Source organism: Phocoena sinus, chromosome 11, assembly GCF_008692025.1.
Source record: "Phocoena sinus isolate mPhoSin1 chromosome 11, mPhoSin1.pri, whole genome shotgun sequence".
Taxonomy (NCBI): domain Eukaryota; kingdom Metazoa; phylum Chordata; class Mammalia; order Artiodactyla; family Phocoenidae; genus Phocoena; species Phocoena sinus.
Window position 1 is genome coordinate 2583349 of NC_045773.1, and position 22921 is coordinate 2606269.

General features: G+C 53.9%; 1 protein-coding gene across 1 annotated transcript in view; it reads right to left on the reverse strand.

The window, feature by feature from the left end:
• Nucleotides 1-22921, reverse strand: part of NUP210 (nucleoporin 210) — a 101207-nt gene that overhangs the window by 73169 nt on the left and 5117 nt on the right. Inside the window, exons 2-6 of the mRNA XM_032647668.1 lie at nt 17821-17957; nt 15706-15837; nt 8928-9024; nt 5982-6132; nt 2712-2844 (exon numbers count right to left, since the gene is read on the reverse strand). Of these exons, the coding sequence (XP_032503559.1) occupies nt 2712-2844; nt 5982-6132; nt 8928-9024; nt 15706-15837; nt 17821-17957 (650 nt within the window). The remainder of the gene's footprint in view (nt 1-2711; nt 2845-5981; nt 6133-8927; nt 9025-15705; nt 15838-17820; nt 17958-22921) is intronic.

Sequence of the window (22921 nt, forward strand, 5' to 3'; positions counted from 1 at the left end):
GGCCCCTCTCTTCCCTCGCCTGCCCCACTGGCGGAGGTGTCTGCAGGTCATCACTGGAGCTCCAGGCGGGAGGAACCCGGGCAGCCCCCTGACCACTGCAGCCCCCAGCAGTGCCCGCAGTACAGAGTAGGGGCTCCGTAAACGGGCCCGAGAGAAAGGAAGCCCCTACTTAACGGAAGGCAGGCAGACGTCGGGAAATAAAAATATGGAAGGCAAGAAGGAACATTACATGTTTAAGGAAGAAAGACTGAAAGAAAATGTGAAGAACTAACTTGGGGTAACTGCCCTCTCACCTGTAATTCTCTGAACCTTCTGCGGGATGCCGTGCAAGACAGGGGCTTGCCAAAATTCATGTTCCCTGTAATGATGTCATGCCCTGACTTTCCTGTCTAGCAGCCAGTTAAAAATAACAGTGATGGGAACTGTATCTCAATTAAAAAACAAAACAAAACAACACAACCCATCAAAACAAAGGACAGTGAGCTTCCACCTGATGTCTTGTTCTCGGTGGACCTTTGCAGGCTCCTCCCCCATCTGTTCCCCTAGAGCATCTGTCTGGAATCCACTCCAGCCCTGTGGCACCCGTTACCAAGAGTCACGTAGGTGTGTTTATTTCTGGAGGCGTTTTCCATCTCATTACCACACAGATGCAAGAGAGGCAGCTTAACTACTTCCTGTCCGGGGGTATCTTTCATGTGCCCCGTTCTTTGACTTCTACCGTAGGTCGGTGAGCAAACCCCAAAGTTCTCTGGGTGTCTTGGGATGTGCTGTCCATCTGGGCCATGCACCAAAGGGTAAGCTCAGAATCCCTCTTTATTAAATCCCCTCTAACCTCCCTGGTGGGGGCACAGCTCCCCGCCCTCATCTCTCACAAAGGGGCCACCAGCCCTGCCCTGGGAGAACAGAAAGCCCTTCCTGTGCTCCTCTGGGGCCCAGCACCACACGACCCTGCAGGACTGATTAAGGCCAAGGACCCGACAGCTTTGTGACTATCAGGCAGTCTGTGCCTTGGTTTCTTCGTCCGTAAAACAGGGTATTAATACAACCCACCTCACAGAGTTGTTGGGTCATAATGTGAAAAGCACAACACCTAGGAAACTCTCATGATGGTCAGATGTTCCAGACTGTCTCCATCAGGCCACAATGTGTTCGAGACAGTGCTCTGGTGGAGACGGTATTTCTGAGAAGCCCCTGTGGGTGCCCTCTGGCCTTTCAACTTGTCTCCACTGCGTTCCTCCTGAGGACGCAGTGGCAGGGTCCTGAGAACTCCACCTCAGAGCCATCTCCCCTTTCAGGGTCTCAGAAAGCCACACCCAGGTTCGTCCCTTTGCTTTTAGACTCGCTTCCCTAAAGTCTGCGGTGCACGCCAGGCTCTGGCCAGGACCCCCAGCCCAGCTATGTACACAACCCGCCTGCATGGTGACAGGGGCTAAAGAGCTGGACACTGCACGCCCAGCACACGGAGACACTTGGAACCCCAGTCTACTGCCCTTCAGCAGGGCACCCCGTGTGGGAGAGAACCAGGCCTCGGGGCAGGAGGGGCCTGTCCTCGGTTCTGAGGCCTCCCCAGGGCTGCAGCGCCCTGCCACACAGTAATGACTGACCAGACCCACTGCCCTCAGACTTTCAGACCCAACTATGGACGAAGCCCAGGCTGCTCGGATGCTGAAGCATCGACACGCTTCTTAACTGATGCCCTGTATTACAGACAGAGCAGCCAGCAACCCGGGGGAAGCACCTGCCCAGACATGCGTCCAAGCGCTCGGGCCTAGAATGGGACACTTTTATACCCAAGACACTAGATGACCTGTGCTCTGACCAAGAAACGTGTGTAAACTAAACAAAAAGTTGATAACGATAGTAATTCTTAGAAGGCTTGGTGCTGCATTAAGAACACTCACCACTGAAAATGCATCACGTGTACACGGCACTTCAGAATTTCCAGAAAAAATCCACGTCCATTAACTCATTCTGCCCTCAGCACAGGCAGAAAGGCTTTGAGGGCTCCAAGAGAGAAACTGAGGCCCAAAAGGGAGCGGCGTCTTGCCAAGGCTGCCCAGCAGTCAGTGGCAGACCCACTGGCAAAACCCAGTCCAACGTGAAGCTCATGGCTTCGGACATTCTTAAAACAAAGGGATATAAACCCGAAAAGAGGGAAAGCAGGGTCTCGAAGAGATATTTGTACACCTATGTTCATAGTTGCACTACTTACAACAGCCAAGAGGTGGAAGCAAACCGAGCGTCCATCAATGGCTGAGTGCCTAAAACGTGGTCTATACAGACAATGGAATGTTATTTGGCCATGAAAAGGAAGGAGATTCTGACACCTGCTACAACATGGAGGGACCTTGAGGACATTCAGCTCAGTGAAATAAGCCAGACACAGAAGGACAAATACTACATGATTCTACTTATACGAGGTCCCGAGAACAGTCAGACTCATAGAACAGAAAGTACAAGGGTGGTTGTCAGGGTCTGGGGAAGGGGGATGGGGAGTTCAGTGTTTGATGGGCACAGGGCTTCAGTCTGGGAACATGAGAAAATTCTGGCGATGGATGGTGGTAATGGTTGCACAAAATGTGAATGTAATCAATGTCACTAAAATTAACACTTAAAAATAGCTAAAATGGTAAATTTTAGGTTATGCCTATTTCACCATGATAAAAAAGGGGAGGCGTTGACATGAGGACCGAGCTGAGCTGGTGACCCACCTGTAATCTTTCCTTGCCTGATCTTCTGCACCTTGTAGCGGATGGATGTCCCCACCATGAGGTAGACGTCATAAGCTGGGTTCAGAAGGATGTTCTCCAAAATCAGGAGCCTGACCTCCGCGGGGCGGACGTTCTTAGCGTGAGGAAGAGAGGAAAGGTGAGGTGAGCCCGGAGTAGGGGTCAGTGTGAGCAAGAGAAAGGGTGTTCAGAACTTTTCAGTCTGCCCATGTGGGTACAGGGAGGTTAGGGTGAGAACACAAGGCAGCACCTTTGGACACCCCAGAACCCCAGGGGAGCCCTGTGTTACAGCAGGCAGCCATTTAGAGGTCACTGCCAAAGTACAGCGAGCCAGGAGTGATGGCTACAGATACAGAGGCCACTAGGGGCCCAGGGGCTCCACCCACAAAAGCCCCAAAGGTCCGTGCTGGGGGCCGTACTCCTGCGGCCCACGGGACCGCGACGATTGGAGAGACTATTCTCGGCGGGACACCACCCTAGACCGACACACGCCGGGCTTTCTGAGAAAGAGGCTTATCTGCCTGCGCAGAGGGGCCCACAGAGGGCTCTCAGGAAGCGGGGGCGGGGAGGACACCGTCACAGCCCCTCTCCTCACTTGAGCGCGCCTGTTTCTTACAGAAAGGAGTATATACCCGCCTCTGGTGCCCTGACTCTGGAAGCTGCTGCCAGAGAACGCGTCTCCATGCCCGTCTCTGGTGCCCAGCCGTGGGCTCTTGGGTCCCGCAGGACCGGAACCAACGGAGAAAGAGTTCTTAATCAGCTACCAGCCCCAGGGCACAGCAGAGAAACCCGATCTTTCTGGAAAGAGGCCCATTAGCTAATCATCACAGCTGCACCTGAGGGGCGGCTTCTAATTAAACATACATCTGAGGGCTGACAGTAAACCCTTCCTGAGGCCTTGGGGGTTGGAGGGACATACCTTCATGCCCTCCCTCTGCCCCACTCCAGAGCACCGGCATCTCTAGGAGGGGGGCTCTTATACATGTCTAGGACCCCAGCTCTTACACCTAGTGCCCTGGGTTTTGCGGCTGCCGCCCAGGGGATGCCCCTGGATCACCTGGCCCTGGGGGCCCCTGGGCCCCACAGGACGATCAATCAGAGACAGTGCTTGGGCTACGACCCCCGACACTGCACACACAGCTGACTGACACCCCCCAGCCATTAGGTGGAAGAGGCCTACCTGCTGGAAAGAGCCTTTGGCCTGGAGGGCAGGCTTCAGGGTTGTCACATGTAGGGTCTACAGAGGGGCTCTCGGGGAACGGCTGGGTACATTATCTTTGTACCCCCATTGCCTCACTACAGCTCATGGCATCTCCCAGACAGGAGCCTGCACCCTTGTCTGGAGCCCCGATTCTTGTGACTGCCGCCCAGGAGACACCTCCAGATCCCCTGGCTCTGGGGGCCAGGGAGGCTCTGTTCACAACCCCAGAGGACTGTACATATGTGCGTCCCTTAAAAGCTGTTGTCTGGGGACTTCCCTGGTGGTCCAGTGGTAAAGAATCCGCCTTCCAATGCAGGGGACGCGGGTTCGATCCCTGGTCAGGGAACTAACATCCCACGTGCCGCAGGGCAAGGAAGCCCGTGCGCCTCAACTAGAGAGCCTGTGTGCCCAAAGTACAGAGCCCACGTGCTCTGGAACCCACGCGCCACAACTAGAGGAGAGAAAACCCGCACGCCACAACGAGAGAGAAGCCTGTGCGCTGCAACTAAGACCCGACAGCGGCCCCAAAATAAATAAATAAATAAATAAATAATAAGTTAAAATCTAAAAAAAAAAAATTAATTAGAAAAAAAAAAAAAAGCTGTTGTCTGAGGGCCTGGCTTCTAACCAGTCTGGGTCTGGATCTAGGTGCTGACTGAGATCCTCCCCTTCGGGACAGAGAAAGACAAATAACATATGGTCTCACTTACACGTGGAATCTAAAACACAACAAAACACCCAAGCTCACAGACACAGAGAACAGATTACTGGTCGGCAAAAAGGGGGTGGGCAAAATGGGTGAAGAGGGTCAACAAGTACCAACTTCCAGTTATAAAATAAATAAGCCCTGGGATGTCCTGTATAGCATGCCGACTATAATTAACAATACTGTACTGCATATCTGAAAGTTGCTCACTGCATAGATCTTAAAAGTTGCTATCACAAGAAAAATATACTCCGTAACTACATATAGCCACAAATGTTAGCTAGACTTACTATGAGCATTTTGCAGTACATACAAATATCGAATCATTATGCTGTGTACCTGAAACTACTATAATGTTGTACGTCAGCTATACCTCAATAGACAAAACCAGTAAGTTAAATAATATCTTTGATACATTAAAAAGAAAAAACCACCACACAGAGCACCCACCTTGGGCCGGGCTCTAAGGTGGGTGCTTTCCACAGGCAGGACAAGGCCACCTTTGCAGCTCAGCGGGAGCCCGGTCCCAGCCCAGCCCTGTGCCTCCACGGGGCCCAGGACACGAGAAGACAAACTCCCCAAATACTAACTGCAATCCCAGGCGCGCTGCAGGACGGTGCCGAACGCGGCTGCCTCACGTTTCCAAAACCCTCCAGGATTCCCAAACTACGGCCAAACCGCTGAAGAGAGTCAATTCTCATCTGTCGCTTTAGAAATTAATCAGCAGGTGTACCGCAAACTTCCTGCTTGGGCTGAAGGAACCAGGCAAACAAGAGGAAGACCCCAGGTCTGCAGCTCAAAAGGAGGCCCAGGCAGGGCAGGCCTGAGCCCACAAGAACCAGGAAGGAACCAGGCCTTGGCTAAACCCACTTCTCGCTGTCCTTTCTGCCCCTGCCCCACCTCCACTCCCAAAATGGGGCTTTGATGGAGAAGCAGGTGCTGGTGAGGCCAGACGATGGGGGGAGGGGGGTCCGGAGTCCGAGCCCTCCACAGGTGGGACCAGGCAACCAGTGTCAGGGCTGAAGGTGGGGCACAGGGTGAAATGGCTGGTGGACCCTGGGTGTTCCAAAGGCTCGGATGTGTCTCTACAGCGGGACAGGGGAGTTCACTGAAGATAAGCTAGTTGATGTCAACCCCACTGCTCCCGGACCTCCCTGGAAATTGAGGAGAGAAGATGCCTTGTGACTGTAGAGGTGGCGGCTCTGGTGCCCCAGCCACCTGTTCCTAAGTCGTGGCTCACAACAGACACCGTTCCCGGTAGGGCATCTCCTCTCTGCTACTAAATATGTGAGGGAACCAGTCGTCCAGATCCCGCCCCGGAGCGCAGGTGCCCGCCTGCGCCCACCTTGTACACGGCCTCCTGGATGCGCGCCTTCAGCTTGGAGCTCCCCGTCTTCATCCCGGACACCAGGATGGTGTCCCCCTGCTTGGCCGCCTTCTCCATCTCTGAGATGTAGGAGGGAGGGATGTACGTGGACTCCAGAAAAGTCAGGATGCTGGAAAAGGAACGTGCGGTCAGACCCGATGCGTGGAACCCAGGAACCTCACGCACTCACTCTCCAAGCTCCTGTGCGTGGTGCCAGACCCCATGTAAGTGGTGCTGACCTAGTCGGTGCTGCCTGGAAACCTGTCCCTGGAATGTCCTACCTCAGAACTGTCAACGTCCCTGTGAAACATGCAGATTCTTGGCCCCGGCCCGGCCCTTGGTCTGCACGAAGCCTGGGGATCTGCATTTTATAAAAATTCCAATGTGATTATGATAAAAAGCAGGCACTGAAATCTGAAGACCGCCTGCTTAGTCGAAATGTTTTGGTCTCACAGACGTGAAAGGTGAGGCTCACGGAAGCCGAGAACAGGCCCAGGACCACAGGTCCAGCCAGGGCCCTTCAGGGCTCCCCAGGAGTCCCAGCCCCCTTTCTTGGCCAGCTCCTGCATCTGGGAAATGGTTCAACGACCACGCCCTCCAGTGTTAGAAATAGGGAATCACATCGAATCCTACCTTCCCTGGGGTTAGGCTGTGGGGAGAAGGGAGGGAGAATTCAGGATGGGGTGGAACCCCCAGAGCACAGGCTGGTAAGCGGGGCCAGCCTGAGTCTCTCCCTGGCAGCCTGCGATTTACAGATAAGCCCCCCAGTTCCACCCGAATGAGAGCAGTGAGTCGGACACGCTTTCATTCTCCCCAAGATCTGCCGGGCGCTATACTACGCAGTGATTTACTTCCTTGCCCAGTTTTACGAGGTGTCACACACTGAATTTAATGAAAATCCAGGACAGTCTGGTTCCAGCACCCCTCAGCACCTTGGACTTCAGTCGGCATTCGACTTACGTGCCGGGTGCTTGGAAGCTCCAGGGGCCGTCAGGGCAGGAAACAAGCTTGGTGGTGCGAGCGGGGCAGGTAACCAGCATCCCCTGAACATCTAGTATGTGTCGGGCCCAGAGAGGGGCTCTCACCCCCGTCAGCGTGCTCGCCCACCCTGCCACCCTCAGAGGTGGGCACAGTGACACCTCCATCTGCTGCAGGAGGAAGCTGGTGCTCAGGCGGTCACAGTCCTTGATGACGGCCACAGGCAGGACATCACAAGGCCGGGACCGGAATGCAGGTCTCTTGGACCTAAAGCCCACATTCCTGGCTTACTGAGACTCCAGAAATTCCAGAGCTCAACCAGAGACAGAGGCTGACAGCCCAGCCCCCAAAGAGCTCTGACCCAAGAGGGCAACCTGGCTTGCACGGCGTCAGGGCATGAGGGTGCCCGCCGTGGAAATGGCCGTGAGCTGAGCCTGGTTGTGTCCTGGAACCCCGAGCTGGACTTTTGAAGGTGTAAACAAAAGGCCAGACTTGTAACTCCCCACAACATACTTATCAATTGCAAGGGAGTAAGAAAGTGACTTCAGAGCAGGGCACCTGGCAGACCCCGCCCTACCCAAGTGATGACAGCGAACAAAATCATTGATGGACCAACAAAATCACGATACGACGCAACGAGAATACGGAATCTCGCCTCTGTGACGTTCCTGCAAAGATGCAGAACTCTGGGTCTAATCAGAAGGAACGTCAGATAAACCCGAAATGGGGGAGGGTCTGTAAGATAACTGGACTACAGTCTTCACGAGTGCAACGTCCCAAACGTCGAAGAAGGACTGAGAAACTCTTCCACGCTGACGGAGACCAGGAGAGACAGGACGACATGCGGCAGGTGACCCTGGGGGTCACGTTCTGCTACAAAGGATACAATTGGGATAAACTGGCAAAACTTGAACAAGGTCTTGTGACTGCGGGCATCAGTGTTAATTTCATAATTGTGATGACCGTCTTGTCGATGTGCAGGAAAACGTCCTCAGAGGTAGTAAATGCACATTAAAATAATTGGGGGTTACGGGCACCAGGGTGGCAGCTTGCTCTCAGATGGCTCGGGGAATCCACTTTCTGTACTACGCTTGCAACTTTTCTGTAGGCTAAAACTTGCTGCAAAGTCTTTAAAAAGAATAAGTCTTCCTCCCCCAAAAGGGACTATACTCTAACATTTTTATAATACAGCACGAGGCAATGCAGCATAGCAGGGGACATTAGCCCAGACCTTGGGTCTGCACCAGCACCGGCCAGCAGAACCTTCTGGGATGGAAATGCTCCACGTCTGCCCTGTCCAGTGTGTGGTAACACCAGCCACACAGCTAACGAGCCCTTGACATGTGGCCAGTGCATCAAGGATCTGAATTTTCCACTGTACCTAGTTTAAATTTAAACAGCCAGGATAGGGTTCATGGCTACCGCACAGCACTGTGGGAATCTATACACATCTGAGTTCAAGTTGTAGCTCCGCCCCTTACCAACCTAAGGCACGTGGACAGTGGTACGGAAGCCACACGGCTGTTGGGGGAACTGGCTGAGTCAAGATGGGTAATGAGTCTGTCTCACAAGGACTCCGCCTGCAGGCCCACTTCCACCCCCGTGCTGGGGAAGGCAGCCTCCTGCGCCTGGAAGAGGTCACTGCAGGAAGGTGACCCCAGCCGGAACTGTCTCCCCGTTAGCTCACCCCCAGCGGGGCCGCACCCCGCCCCTCGTCTGCACCCCGGGACAGCTCCCATTGTCTGGGACAAGCTTTCTCTTCGGCAGCTGGACAGCCCAGCCTCCTCGACGATGTCCCACAGAACACACCCCCGTGGGCTTCACAAGCAGCAAGGTTCCTGCACAACCGTGTGAGCCGAGGGGGATGATGACGACGGAAGCCCCCAGCACACATGGAGCCGGCGACAACCCCCTTCCCGCCTCCCTTCCAAGGCAGGCGCCTCTTACCGGAGCGCGTTGTGGGTGTCCGAGTACCCGTCGGCCTCTGTGTCCTTCACGATCATCCAGTCAAAGACCAGCCCGGCCAGGGTGCTGAACGTGTTTCCTGTAGGAGCAGAGGGGCGCGCCCGAGTTATCCCCCGGGGCCAGGGGCAGGGGACATGCACGAGCCCCTGCAGAGCAGGCAGCACTGCCTGCAGCCTCCGGCCTCCATTCAGCAGGGAGGGAGGGAGGGAGGGCAAACGAGGCTGAAAGGATCAGGGTCACGTGACCGTGAGGAGTGAGCCCTGGCCTCCCGGGGGAGCCGTGTCCTTCCCGCTGTACCTCCTGCCTGTGCGCACCCATCACCCCTCACTCGGGGAAGTGCTTTACGGTTTAGACGGTGGTTCCTGAGACTGTCACTCACTCCCCCCTCACCACCTCCCTGTGCTGGGAAAGGAACCCAGGCCGTGTGCTTTCATGTGCCCCTCCTTGCCCCTCGGCCGAGATGCTGAGACCCCAAGTCCCGGGTAGAGGAGGTGGATGCTCGCACAGCCGGCCTCGGCTCTGAAGCCCTGGCTGCCGTCCGCGTGCCTTGGACCAGACGCCAGAACATGCAGAGCCTGGCACGTGACTGGGCGACCGCTGCCGGAGGAGCAGGACTCAGGGAGGGTCTGATGCCCTCCGTAAACACCTTGTCAGGGTAATTGCAAGACCTGGTTCTACGCAGACACCCGGGAACAGGGCGGGGGATGAAAACTGGGGGCTCAAAGGCCTGATCTGCTGGGAACTATGGTTTGCTTTTTCCCCAGGTGAGGTTGATTTTACATTTTTTAATTGGCTCCCATCATTTCAAATTAAGAAATGCAGTATACTGTATATCCAACTTGCAAGTTCAACAGTCTGAAGACCCCGCTGCCTGGGCCCTGCTTCCTCTGGTGATGAGAGGCTGGCTCTCCAGCTGGTCTGTCCCACTCCCCACACCACACCCTACCACCCACACCCACTCCATCTCCATCATCTACATTCCTGTCCGGCCAGCCCCCAAAACAGAGCATCTGGGGCCCAGGAAAGCTCTTTCTTCACTGCAAAGCACAGAGCATTTAGAGTCAGGCCCCACCCCACCCCTGACGTCTCAGGGCTGTTGAGATCGACAGGAGAAAGTGCCCCCAGCGAGGTGCCTGGGGGGTGCCAGCCAGCTCAGGGGCAAGTACGGTTCAGCACGGCCTTCTGAGGACGAGAAGACCGAGGCTGGGGGAGGCCTCCTTGGGTCTCTTAACCTGGAAAATGGAGACAGGAAACCCTGTGTTCATCCATTTCAGTGGTTACGCTTGGAGCTCTGTTTTTCAGAGTCAGAATCCCTGCATCTCTGTCATGTTCAGATGTGAGGGGAGGGATGAATGTGGGATCATTCCTGGAGCAGAAAGCATCCCGGGGCTTCCAGAAGTTTCACCCACATGGGCAGGTGTGCATGCAGGACCAGCTGCCTAATTTGCAGGGCTGTATGCAAATGAAAACTTGGGGCTCCTCATTCCAAAGGCAGGGAAAGCACCAGAAGGAGGCAAGTCAGACTTGGGAGAGTTGGAAGGAGACAGAGAAAGCCCCAGGCATGGGGCTGGCTGAGGGGGTGCTCCCTTGGGCGGGTAGGGACACTCTAGGGTGAGTGCAGACCCTTAGAGGTACCCAGAGGCCCTGCCCTGCAATTTGGGGTACACATGGATGTGCCAGTTACAGGGGTCCCCTCCTGCCAGCCACTGGACCAACACACTGTGTCCTAGCTGAGCAGGCTCTGTGGAAACTGAGTCAGGTATCTCTCCTTCCCGCTCTGCTGATCCCCACGCTAAGCCTCGGTAGCCTGTGTATGGATATGCTAGGAAACCAGATGAGGGTGGGTGAGAGGCTCACTCCGGCCAAAATGCAGCCTCTAGAACGGACGTGCCCTGGGACAGGGATGGCCTCTGCCACGCTCCACCCCGCATACCCCGGGGACACGCGCCTATCCCAGGCCCCCGCTGGGGATGGAAGGTGGCCGTAGTCACAGGACAAGGCTGGGGAGGGAGAGGATAGGCAGGACCCAGGACACCAGGGGACAGGGCACAGGTGGCCAGGAACCCAGCCCAGGAGGCAGGGAGGTGGCAGGGAAGCAGGATCTCAAAATCACTGAGGCTCCAAGTCCCAACAGACCCCACTCACAAAACACGAGTACAAAAATAAATTTATTAAAATTTCAAGACGGCAACAGTGGAGCATTAAACCAAGCCTGGGGACCTTTGTAGCACGAGAGCCTGTGTGAAGCTGGCCCTGACGTCTGGGTGACAAAATAAAACCACAGGAGATGGCACGTGACCTGGCTACAACTTCCCAGAGTGGACAGTGGGCAAGGGCACCTTCCAGCAAAACAGGCTCCAAGACCCACACATTCAGCAGGAATTTGCAGGCTTGGAGGTAGGGGCGGTTCAAGAAGCTTCTGCCCAGAGTTTTGCCGTGTCTCTTTGAAAAGCAGCTATTATGTACTCCTGAAACTAACGCAACATTGTTAATCAACTATACTCCAATATAAAATGATTTTTTTTTAAAAGCAGCTATTAGACCTACTATGTGCCAAGTGCTCACATTAACAAGGAAATCCCAGAGCCCAGTCTCCGGAGGCTGCGCCCCCTGTCCTGGTCCCAGGAGGGCAATTCAACTTAACAAACATTTGCTGGATGCCCGCTGGGCCCAAAGTCCGTGTCAAACAAAGAATGAAGTGATCCCAATTCTGCCCAGTGCAGAGCCTGACGAGTAAAAAGTGCCCCGTGCCCCAAGGCTGGGCTTGCGAATCACTGAGGGATCTCAAGGAGGGACAAACTCCACCTTGGGAGAGCCCTGGAGGAGAAAATATTAGAGGGGATGCCCAGAGGGCCTGGGCTTCAGAAAGCAGAGATCCGGAAGTGGGAGTGGAAGGTGCTCTGAGTGGGAGGTGAGGCGTGGCATATGGGGTACCGGAGCCACCCAGCACTGCCCGGGCACCAGGTACATGCGGGCTGGGAGAGAACTCTGAAAACATTAACTCGAGGCAGGAACCCTGCAGATGGCCTCAGGCCAATAAAGTAGACCCCAGCCCCTGGTGCAGACCACGGTGCCCAGGAAAAATTCAGCAGTTGGAGACAGGCAGTGTGGCCTAGTGGACGAGAGTTCCAGCCCCTGCTCTGCCGCCCACGAGCTGCATGACCCTGGGTGAGTCACTGAAGCTCTCTAGGCCCCAGCTTCCTTGTCTGTACAATGGGCTAATGTATAATTACCATCCACCCTCGTGGGGTAAAAGACTACACTTAGGGCTGGGCACCTAACAATGTTTGCTGAGCCACAAGCAGGTTAAAAACCAAACAGGCACCAACCTAGATAAGGTACATCCCTTCTGAGACTGGGGGGCCCTCCAAGGTTATGAAGGTCAAGTTTGTCTTTACAGAGGAGACTGATCAGTAGGGAGGATGCAGGCTCGGGACAAAGGAAGAGGGGATTTCTAAGGAACTAGTCCAAGTGCTTCTGGGTGGGGACACCCTCACAGTGAACAGGGAGGCAGGGAGTGAACCACCTGGTGCCACAAAGGTGGGCCTTGACCTGGGCTCTTCCTGAAAGGCCAGTGTATGCACGCCTGGGTGAGCCAGGATTCCCCCCGCAACCGGCCACATGCACCACCAAAACCTTAGGAGTGGGAGGACTGTGAAACGTGATCCCCTAGGGTCACGGGGCACCTGTCCCACACAGGAAGGCCAGGCAGCCACCTTCCATTCCTGACACATCCACCAGCTGCCCAAGGGGAAAAACCAAAGTGACTTAAAAATGAATAAACTATTAAAAAAAAAAAAAAAGATGGAGAATAACAAGTGATGGTGAAGATTTGGAGAAACCGGAACACTCATGCATCACTGGTGGGGATGTGAAACAGCACAGCCACTGTGGAAACACTCTCCGGCTGTTCCTCAGAAAGGTACATATAGAGTTGCCCTTTGACTCAGCAATTCCACTCCTGGGTGTAGACCCAGGGGAAATGAAAGCCTATGTCCACACAAAGACTCGAACCCATGTTCACAGCAGCACTACTCACAACAGCCCAAAGGGGGCAGCAACCCAACTGTCCACCAACTGACGGACGGATAAACAAATGTGGTCCATCCATACGACAGAACATCACTCAGCCGTGAAAATGAACGAAGCACCGCCACAGGACACAACGTGGGTGAACCGTGACAACATGCTCAGTGAAAGATGGCAGACACCAAAGACCACACACTGTATGATTCATTCATATGAAAGCTCCAGAAGGGGCAAATCTACACACACAGAGAGTAGATGAGTGGCTGCCAGGGGCCGGAAAGAGAAAAGCACAAGAACTGACTGCTAATGGGTGTGGGGTTGCATTCTGCAGTGATGAAAATGTTCTAAAATTAGACAGTGGTGACGGCTGTACAACTCTGTGAATATACTTTTAAAATAAACCACTGAACTGTACACTTTAGATGGGTAAATTTCATGGTATATAAATCTCGATAAAAATAAACAAAACTTGGGTCGTGGGGAGGGATAGATTGGGAGTTTGGGAATGACGTGTACACACTACTATATATAAAACAGATAATCAACAAGGACCTACTGTAGAGCACAGGGAATTCGGCTCAATACTCTCTAATAACCTATATGGGGCAAGAATCTGAGAAAGAATAGATACATGTATAACTGAACCACTTTGCTGTACACCTGAAACTAACACAGCATTGTAAATCAACTATACTCCAATATAAAATAAAAATTTTTTAAATAAACAAAACTTTATTTTTTAAGTGACAAGACAGGAAATAGACCAGAGAGGTTAAGAGCAGGGGTTGGCACACTATGGCCCTTGGGCCAGATCTAGCGCCCACCAGTTCTTGTGAATAAAATTTTATTAGAACAGCTACGCCCATTCATTCCACACTGTCTGTGACTGTTTTAGAGCCACGCTGACACAACTGAGTGGTCGCTGCAGAGACGATCGGGCCGGCAAAGCCTAAAACAATTCCTACCCAGCCCATCACGGAAAACACGTGCTGACTCCTGGCTGAGAGTGAACTCAGGACCCAACCAGGCCAGAGCTCAGATTCTGGCTCTGCTGCGAACGAAGGACTAGGATGTGTGTGTGCCTGGTCTGTGTGTGTCTGTATGTGCACTGTGTGTTCTCTCTCAGTCTCCGCTCCTGGAAGTGAAACGAGTCAGGACAGGTGAGGCGCCCAGAGACGCCTGGCTCCAGTGAGCGGCATATGACCCCCGCCACCGCGTCGGGCAGGTGAGCTCCCATCAGCTCGCTGCACAAACTCCCCCTCGGTGCCCTCTGCCTCAAGACCAGGCGCAAATCCCACACCTGACACGAGGCCCCTTTATATCCTGTGTCCCTTGGCCTCTCCAATTTCAGTCTCAAGGATGAAACGGGGTCCCTGCCTGGCAGACCCCACATCCCTCGAGGCTCAGTCAAACATCCTGCCTTCTAAGAAATTGTTCTGACCCCTGACCTCCACGCCCCACCTCCAAGCCCCCTGGAGTTGCTCCCCCACCCGGTGGGCCCTTCACACTCTGCACCCAACGTGATTACAAACCGCACCTGCCGGGATGCATGTGGGGCCTGATCTACCCGTGGACCCCCTGGCCTGAGATGCTAGGGGCAGAGGCCCAGTGCGCCCGCCCCACCACAGCAGTACCCCAGGACCTGGCAGACCCAGAAGGCAGAACACACTCCATGGCCACCCAGCGCACTGAGCACCCACCACACACCAGGCGGGGCTGACCCTTCACACTCACTCACCAGGTCCTCGTGACCAGGTAAGCGTCATTATGTCAGCTTCACGGATCAGAGGGGAGTTCAGAGAAGCTGGGCAGCTTATCCAATGAATGAATACAGAGCGGAAGGAGGGCTCGGACAGATGCTTCGAAACACTGATTCTGCCCCCAGGGGACATCTGGCGATGGCTGGAGAGATTTCTGGTTGTCACAACTCACTGGGTGCTACTGGCATCCAGTGCATAGAGGCCAGGGATGCTGCCAAACACCCTAAAATGTACTGGGTAGTCCCCACCACAAAGAATTATCTACCCCAAATGTCAATCCTGCCTAGACTGAGAAACCCTGACCTATAACAATGTTTTGAAAAAGCCAGGGCAGGGGGGGCTAGAGTGGTCAGGGGAGATTTCAAAGACAAGGTGAGTCCTGGCTTGGATGTGAAGTTTTAGAAGATCCTTCATCTGGAAGATGCCTTTTGCTGACCTACTTTCTTCAACAAGAACCTTAACCTACAAATTTTCCCTTTGCTCCTTGACCAAGAGGTCAGGTTACAGCCAAGATAGTCTGCCAACCAGCAGAACAGACCTTCCACAAAGAATCCCAGCCCAGAACAAGCCAATGTTCTGCTATGAGGTGAAGGATGGTACGTGGGGCCGGCAGCATAGACATGCTCTCTTACACACACACACACACACACACACACACACACACACACGCGCGCACGCGCGCATGCGTAGGCTGCAGTCTGGATCAGAAGCCAGCCCCAGAACCCAGAGCCTCTGTTGTTCACAGCAGTGACCCCGTGAGCCCCTCCCAGCTGTGCACAGGCACGGAGCTGGCCTCCAGGCCCTGTGGAGAAGTGGCCGTGGCCTCGCTGCCACCGTGGGCCTGGCATCCACTTAGGGGTGGTCCTGACCTCTTCCACGTTGCCCCCCTGGCCGGAGCAGCCCGCCTTGGGGGACAGCGGGCCGCACACGAGGAGAGGAAGAAACAGAGCCCGCCAGGCCAGTGGCCTCACCTTCCGAGTCCAGGGCCTGGATCTTAAGCTCCAGCGGGGAGTCCTCCAGGTACAGCTCGCGGGTGGTGGAGACGATCTGAATGCCGTGGATGAGGTCCACGATGGCGTCGCAGCGCAGGACCTGGCCGGTGGCTGCAGGGGAGGGAACACAGGGTCAGCCGGAGGGCGGCCACCCCACCTCCAGCGCCTCACAGGTTGGACGGTCTTATTCTTCGGCAAAGACAAGGGAAACCAACAATCCCCCCAAAAAAACGGGGCTGGAAGAACCGAGTCGACCCTCAGGAGCTCCACGAGGCCCGAGAGTCAACACGGACGTCCAGGAAGTAAGGGCCTTCCAGACACTTTCACTGCCCATCTTGTACTTTTCCACCGCGAGCGCCAGCGTTTAAAGCTGCGTGCAAAACACTCTTCCTAGAATTCTTAGTTTTGCTCAGAGTGTGACCACTGAGCTAAACGACAAGGGTTCTGGTATGATAAGTTAGCCTCCAAAAGGACGATGCTGTTCTGAACGCCTGTCCCTACCCTGAGATCAGCAATTACACCCGGAATTGGTGCGTTTGTGTGTGTCTGTGTTTACACTGCGGTTTTTGCATAAGACCATCGACTACACTACAGTACAAAAAAAGTGTGCACGTCGACACGGATTTCTTACTTGCTCCATCAATAAGACACATAAACGGCGTTACCTGGAGGATCCTCTAACGTAAAAAATAACAGCTTGTGACACGAAATCATTCCGACCATTCTCCAGGCACCATATAACTACTTGTACACCCTTAACTATGTGAGAAAGCCATTCAACCCCATTTATCAAAAACCTTAAAAATATTCATAGGCTGTGATCCAGTAAAGCTGCGAATCTATCCTTGGCAGGAAATAACCTGAAAGAACCCAAAATTGTTCCCCGAATGAAACTATTTATTTTCCTATATGACACTGAAACAAACATCTGAAAACAATCTGAATGCCTCATATAAGGGAATGCTTATAGCACAACCTCTGGTTAAGAATATTCTTCGGCCATTAAAAATACAGAGTGAAGTAGGTCAGAGAGAGAAAGGCAAATACCGTATGCTAACACCTATATATGGAATTTAAGGGAAAAAAATGTCATGAAGAACCTAGGGGTAAGACGGGAATAAAGACACGGACCTACTAGAGAACGGACTTGAGGATACGGGGAGGGGGAAGGGTAAGCTGTGACAAAGCGAGAGAGTGGCATGGACATATGTACACTACCAAACGTAAGGTAGATAGCTAGTGGGAAGCAGCTGCATAGCACAGGGAGATCAGCTCGATGCTTTGTGACAGCCTGGAGGGGTGGGATAGGGAGGGTGGGAGGGAGATGCAAGAGGGAAGAGATATGGGAACATATGTATATGTATAACTGATCCACTTTGTTATGAAGCAGAAACTAACACACCATTGTAAAGCAATTATACTCCAATAAAGATGTAAAAAAAAAAATTCTATAATAAAATGGGAAACGTTTCATACCATGTTAGGTGGGGGAAAAGCATGACAGAAAAGTCATTGTTTTCTAAGCGTCTTACGACCATAATATGGCAAATTAAATATGGGGAAGTGAAACATTGCACAACTTTCTTCATTTTGAATCAACGCCCATTAAGAGTTATTTTGGGGGCTTCCCTGGTGGCGCAGTGGTTGAGAGTCCGCCTGTCGATGCAGGGGACACGGGTTCGTGCCCCGGTCCGGGAAGATCCCACATGCCGCGGAGCGGCTGGGCCCGTGAGCCACGGCCACTGAGCCTGCGCGTCCGGAGCCTGTGCTCCGCAACGGGAGAGGCCACAGCAGTGAGAGGCCCGCCTACCACAAAAAAAAAAAAAAGAGTTATTTTGGTAACAACTAATAACTTAGAAATGAAACAGCCTCCACGGGAGGGCAAGCAGGACAAGGTTGTGGCAGGAGGGACCAGGGTTCATGTTGCCTGCTCAGTGTCGCCCCAGCTCCATGGGCGTCCTCAGACCCAACAAGAGAAGGGAAAGCGTGGCCATGGGCTCTTCCGTCCCTGTGGCCCGAGGCCTCAGCGGGGTGTTTCCAGCCGCTCAGCCCCCATCCCCACCAGGGGCCACGAGGCGCACTGGGAGGCCTTACTGATGTCCTCCGCGAAGATTATGCTTGTGAGGCGGGCGGGCTGGGACAGGCGGGCCTGCACCACTGCCTTCCGGGAGCACTGCTGCTCGTCCAGGCCCAGCGGCTCGATGCTGGCCACCTCCGGCCGGGTCGATGACCTGCGGTGAGAAGAAGAGAAGTCACCCTCTGGAGCCACTGGAGAGGCAGGGCTGGGACCAGAAGCCAGAGCCGCAGCCCCACCCCCGATCTGTCCCAGACTCGCAGGACAGAGAGGCCAGGCTCCACCAGCTTCAAACCCAGTGGAGACAGGCAGCCGAGGCCCCTCTAGTAGGAGCAGGACATCCTGAGGGCAAGGACCTCTCCCCCACCTCCCCCCCACCCCAGCCCTGAACATATCACACAGGCAGAGAGTCACTGCTCGGGACACTGGAAAACACCTCCATGTTCAACAGTCACCTGACAGGACTATTCCAAGGAACTGGAAATAACTATTGGGGGGGAAGCGCCTACGGTCCCTGGGGAGGAGGAGAGGCCAGGTACCTGCTGACCTCTAGGCAGGACCTGGCACACGGCAGCCTCCCAGACGGTCACCTCCATCCCCAACAGGCCCTACAAACCCAGAGCTCACCGACGGGAACCTTGGCAACAGGCACAAGGCCCAGGGCACGGGGCCGAGGTAACAGGGAAGGTGGGCGGAAGCGCAGGTAAACACCTTCGCCACGGAGGGAGGATGGGTCATTCTTCACAGAAGCGATGGTTAATCACCCTGCACCCCGAGGCAGGCAGAGAGCGCCGGACATGAGAGGGGATGAGAGGCAGAAGCAGATGTCTGGCAAACGCAGAGACACCCAGAGACTGTTATTAAAATACAGAAGCGTGCTGGGGGAGTGTGGTGGTTAATTTTACATGTCAACCTGGCCAGGCCATGAGGTGCCCAGCTACTTGGTCAGACATTATTCTGGGTGTGTCTGAGGGTGTTTTGGGATGAGATTAACATTTAAACCAGCAGACTGGGTAAAGGAGATTGCCTTCCCCAGTGTCGGTGGGCCTCACCCAATCAGTTGAGGCCTGAATAGAACAAAAAGGCTGACCCATCTGCAAATGAGAGGGAGTTCCTCCTGCCTGAAAGCCTTCAGAGGCGTGTATACACACACACACACACACACACACACACACACAAACATACACACATATTGTTTCTCTGGAGAACCCTGACCAATACAGGGAGGCCAAAGAAGATAACGAAAGAAACTATCTACCATGTGTTAAGCCCAGAGCCAAATACTTCTGTCCATCAGATTACTTAACCCTCCAGTAGGCCTATATGGGAAAACCAAATCGAGGCTCAGAGAGGTTGAGTAATTCCGCAAAGCCACACAGCTGTACGTGGCAGGGCCAGTGATCACAGCCAGGTCTGTGTGACTCCAGATCAGACAATCCTCCCACCACACGAGTGCTTTCCCCAGGGTACGGAGCACACAACACCAGAGAGCAGTGAGGCACTGATGAACTATCTTTAAATTGACTCTTTATGTCATTTAATTACTACACATTCATTTTTAATTGTTTCAGGAAAAACAAATGTATCAAACTTATGAGCTCCTAAATGTTAATACTGAAGAGGATGTCCGATGTTCAAAAACGGAGTCATTTTGAAGGAAACAGTAAGTTTTCATATACGTGGTACACTAAAAAGGCAGCACTCTGACAGTGGCATTTCCAGGATAGCTGTGAGGGGCGGGGTCTGTCCATCAGCTGCCATTTTCCAGTGTTTCTATAAAACAAGGACAGAGCGGCCTCTCACACTGATAGCTGGAGCTCTCAGAACCAGTCTGTCCCCACACTGGCTGGCTCGGAGGACCCACATGAGGCACGGAGGGAAGGGGGGAGAAGGCACGTGGGCCGCACCAGCTCCCTCAGCCTAACCCTCGCGGGCTCTGGGCTCATGGCTCAGGCGGCAGGACGGGTCCAGGGAGCAGGGCTCAGAGAAGGCGGGGTCTGCACAGAGCTGACAGCTGAGAGGCCCACGCAGAAACCGGCTCCGAAGGCCAGGTCACTTGGACACGGCATCACGTTCTGCCAAGGAAGCAGGTCCGGGATCAACGGCTTTTCTGCCGGAAGAGCCTTCCTCTGTCTCCAGTTTAAACGAACAGCCGCTGCTCAGAAAGGATGAGAGCTGCTCCAGCTTGCCCACCTGGTCGTTCTGTGCATCTCAGCTGGTGGTCAGCACACCTGCCCACCCTCTCCACTCATGGACTTGCCTTAAGGCCCACGGGAGGAGCTTCAGGGGCCTCCCCAGGCCCCTGGCGCAGGCAGGGATGGTGACACAGCCTCAGTCTCTGTTGAGGTGAACGCCTAGGGCAGCAGGGTGCTGTCACTCGCCAGCTGTGTGACACTGAGCAAACAATTCCACCTCAATTCTCTGTGCCTGTTTCCTCAGCTGTACAATGGCAATAAAAGTGGTACCTGCTGCAAAGGGCTGGGGCGGATTAGATGGGATGACAGATGTAAAGCTCTTACTGCAGGGCGTCGCACATAGTAAGCTCTCCAACTCAGGCACCAGAAGGAGGTGCCGAAATGACGGGCTTCTGGCCCTGAGGTGTTTGGCGAGATTCTGACCATAGACCTTTGATTTTTAAAGAAAGTAAGAAAACATGGGCCCTTCTAGATTGTGATCGTTCATGTGTGACCTGTCCATCCCCTTCCCTGAAGGAAGCCGGACCCTGATCCCTGCTGGTGGGGCCCTACCCCCAACCGCAGACATCCTCAGAGCCACAGGCAAAGATTCAGGCCCGAAGCAGGGTTCACCGCTGGCAAGAGCCTGAAGCTTCTGACTTCGAATCTAACCTCTGCTCCAAAGGTCTCCCTCCCCCAGCTTCCCCCGCATCCCTCCACTGATGGTGACCCTCCACTTCTCGCGTCCCTCCCACCAGCTCTTGTGCGGCCCAGGCTTGAGGGCTCCTGGGAAATGGTAACTCTTCCACAGACCCATCCCTGACCCTCCTCAACCTCCACTCAGCTCTCACAGCTGGTCCTCCTTGGGGCCCCTAATGCACCCATTCGTTCATTGAATCCATTTTCATTGGGTGATGTACAGTATTCCAGGTACCGTTCTAGGTGCCGGGGACACAACGAAGTACAAAATACACATTAATCCCCACCTTCACGGAGTTTACGTGTTAGTGGGAGGAGAACAAGGATAGACAAAATGAGTGAGTGAAGGTGGGATCTCAGACCACAGTGCTGTGGACAAATAGAAGGCACGGGAGGGAAAGGCTGTAGTTTCCAACTGGATGGTGAAGGGAGCCTCCCTCAGAGGGCACATGTGAGGAGGAGGGGCAGACACAGGATCCCTGGATATCTGGGAGAAGGGCATTCGGGCAAAAGCACGGGCGAGTGCAAAGGCCCCGAGACCATGGCTGGCGTGATCCTTCTCCCTGTCTGACCCCCTCGGAGACTGAGCGTGAGGACAGCACCCGTACGTGCTCATTTCTTGCCCTCACTGAACCCAGCGTAAGACTCTGGTGCGAGTTTTTGTAGATGCCCCTTACCAGGTTATGGATTCTCTTCTACTCCGAACTTGCTGCAAATTTCTATCATGAATGACTGTTGAATGTTCTGCACCTACCGAGACCATTATATGGCTTTTCTTCTTCATTTTGTTGATACAAGAATTAATTGTTTATTGTTGATCAAGCAATTACACTGATTGGTTTGTGTTAAACCAGCCCTGCATTCCTGAGATCCACTCCACTTGGTCATAACACAACACCCTTTTTGTATGTTTCTGGATTTGATGTACTGCAATTTTGTTAAGGAATTTTGTCCTCTGCGTCTGTGAATTTCTTTTGCTTATAACGTTTGAGGCTGGTTTGCGATCAGTGTAATGTTGGCCTCATAAAAAGGAGCTAGGAAATGATTGTTCTTCCTGCCTTTCCTGAAAGAGTTTATGAAGGATTTGTACTATTTCCTCCTGAAACGTTTCATAGAAATTACAAGTGAGGCCACCTGGGCTTGGAGTTTTCTTTCTTTTTTTTTTTGCGGTACACGGGCCTCTCACCGCTGTGGCCTCTCCCGCTGCAGAGCACAGGCTCTGGACGCGCAGGCTCAGCGGCCATGGCTCACGGGCCCAGCCGCCCCACGGCATGTGGGATCTTCCCCAACCGGGGCACGAACCCGTGTCCCCCGCAACGGCAGGCGGACTCTCAACCACTGCACCACCGCGGAAGCCCTGGAGTTTTCTTTATGAGAAGGTCTGTCATTATAAACTTAATTTTACCAAATGTCCTAAGTGGACTGAGAGGCACCAAGGGCTCTCTATGCCTGAGAACCCTTCCCCAAGTCCTGCACAGGAGGTGGGGAGCCTACGGTTCAGTTCTGGGGGGCATGTTGCTTCCTCTCCTCTCGAATTGCTCACCCACATCCCAGCAGGGCCCCCTCTCAGATCACAGCAGCTCCCGACAAGGGCCCCAGGTGAGCAAACCCAGGGTATATATACTGCCCCCCCCCGCACACGCACGCACACACACACACACACACACACACACACACACAGAGCTGGGCAAACAGGAAGCAAGGCGAACGTGCACACATGGGTGTCATTCCTGCAGGGGACCCGTGTTGGGTTTTGGCTGCCCAGACTCCATTCCCCCTCCTCAGTAACAGCACCCAGCTTTTCTGGGGGTACTGCTCTCCTCCACCCTCAGACCATGAGGCTCCAGGGCACCCATGCTCCTTGGACCCTGGGAGGCAGGTGGCTGGGGCCTGGCCGATTGGCTGTGCATCCCCCTGGATGGAGGTGTTCAGACCCAGCGTGCAAGGCTTGACAAGGGCTGCAGGGCTGCACCCCGTCCTCTTGCTACCCCAGGGGGCACCTGGCTGAGGCCCGAGACCAGGCCCTGCTGACATCACTGAGTCCTGTGTGCAGCCTGAAACAAACTCCGCCAAAACAACATCCCTGCTTTATTTAAACTATTTTGGTTTGAGTTTCCTGTCACATGCAGGAAAGTCAGGAGAGTTGAGACAAATGAACTCCCCTGACTGAATTCTTCAAGACTTGTGGCCTTATTTCATTCAAACTACTGGTACTATATTTTTTAAAAAAGAAAAAAAAATTGTCATT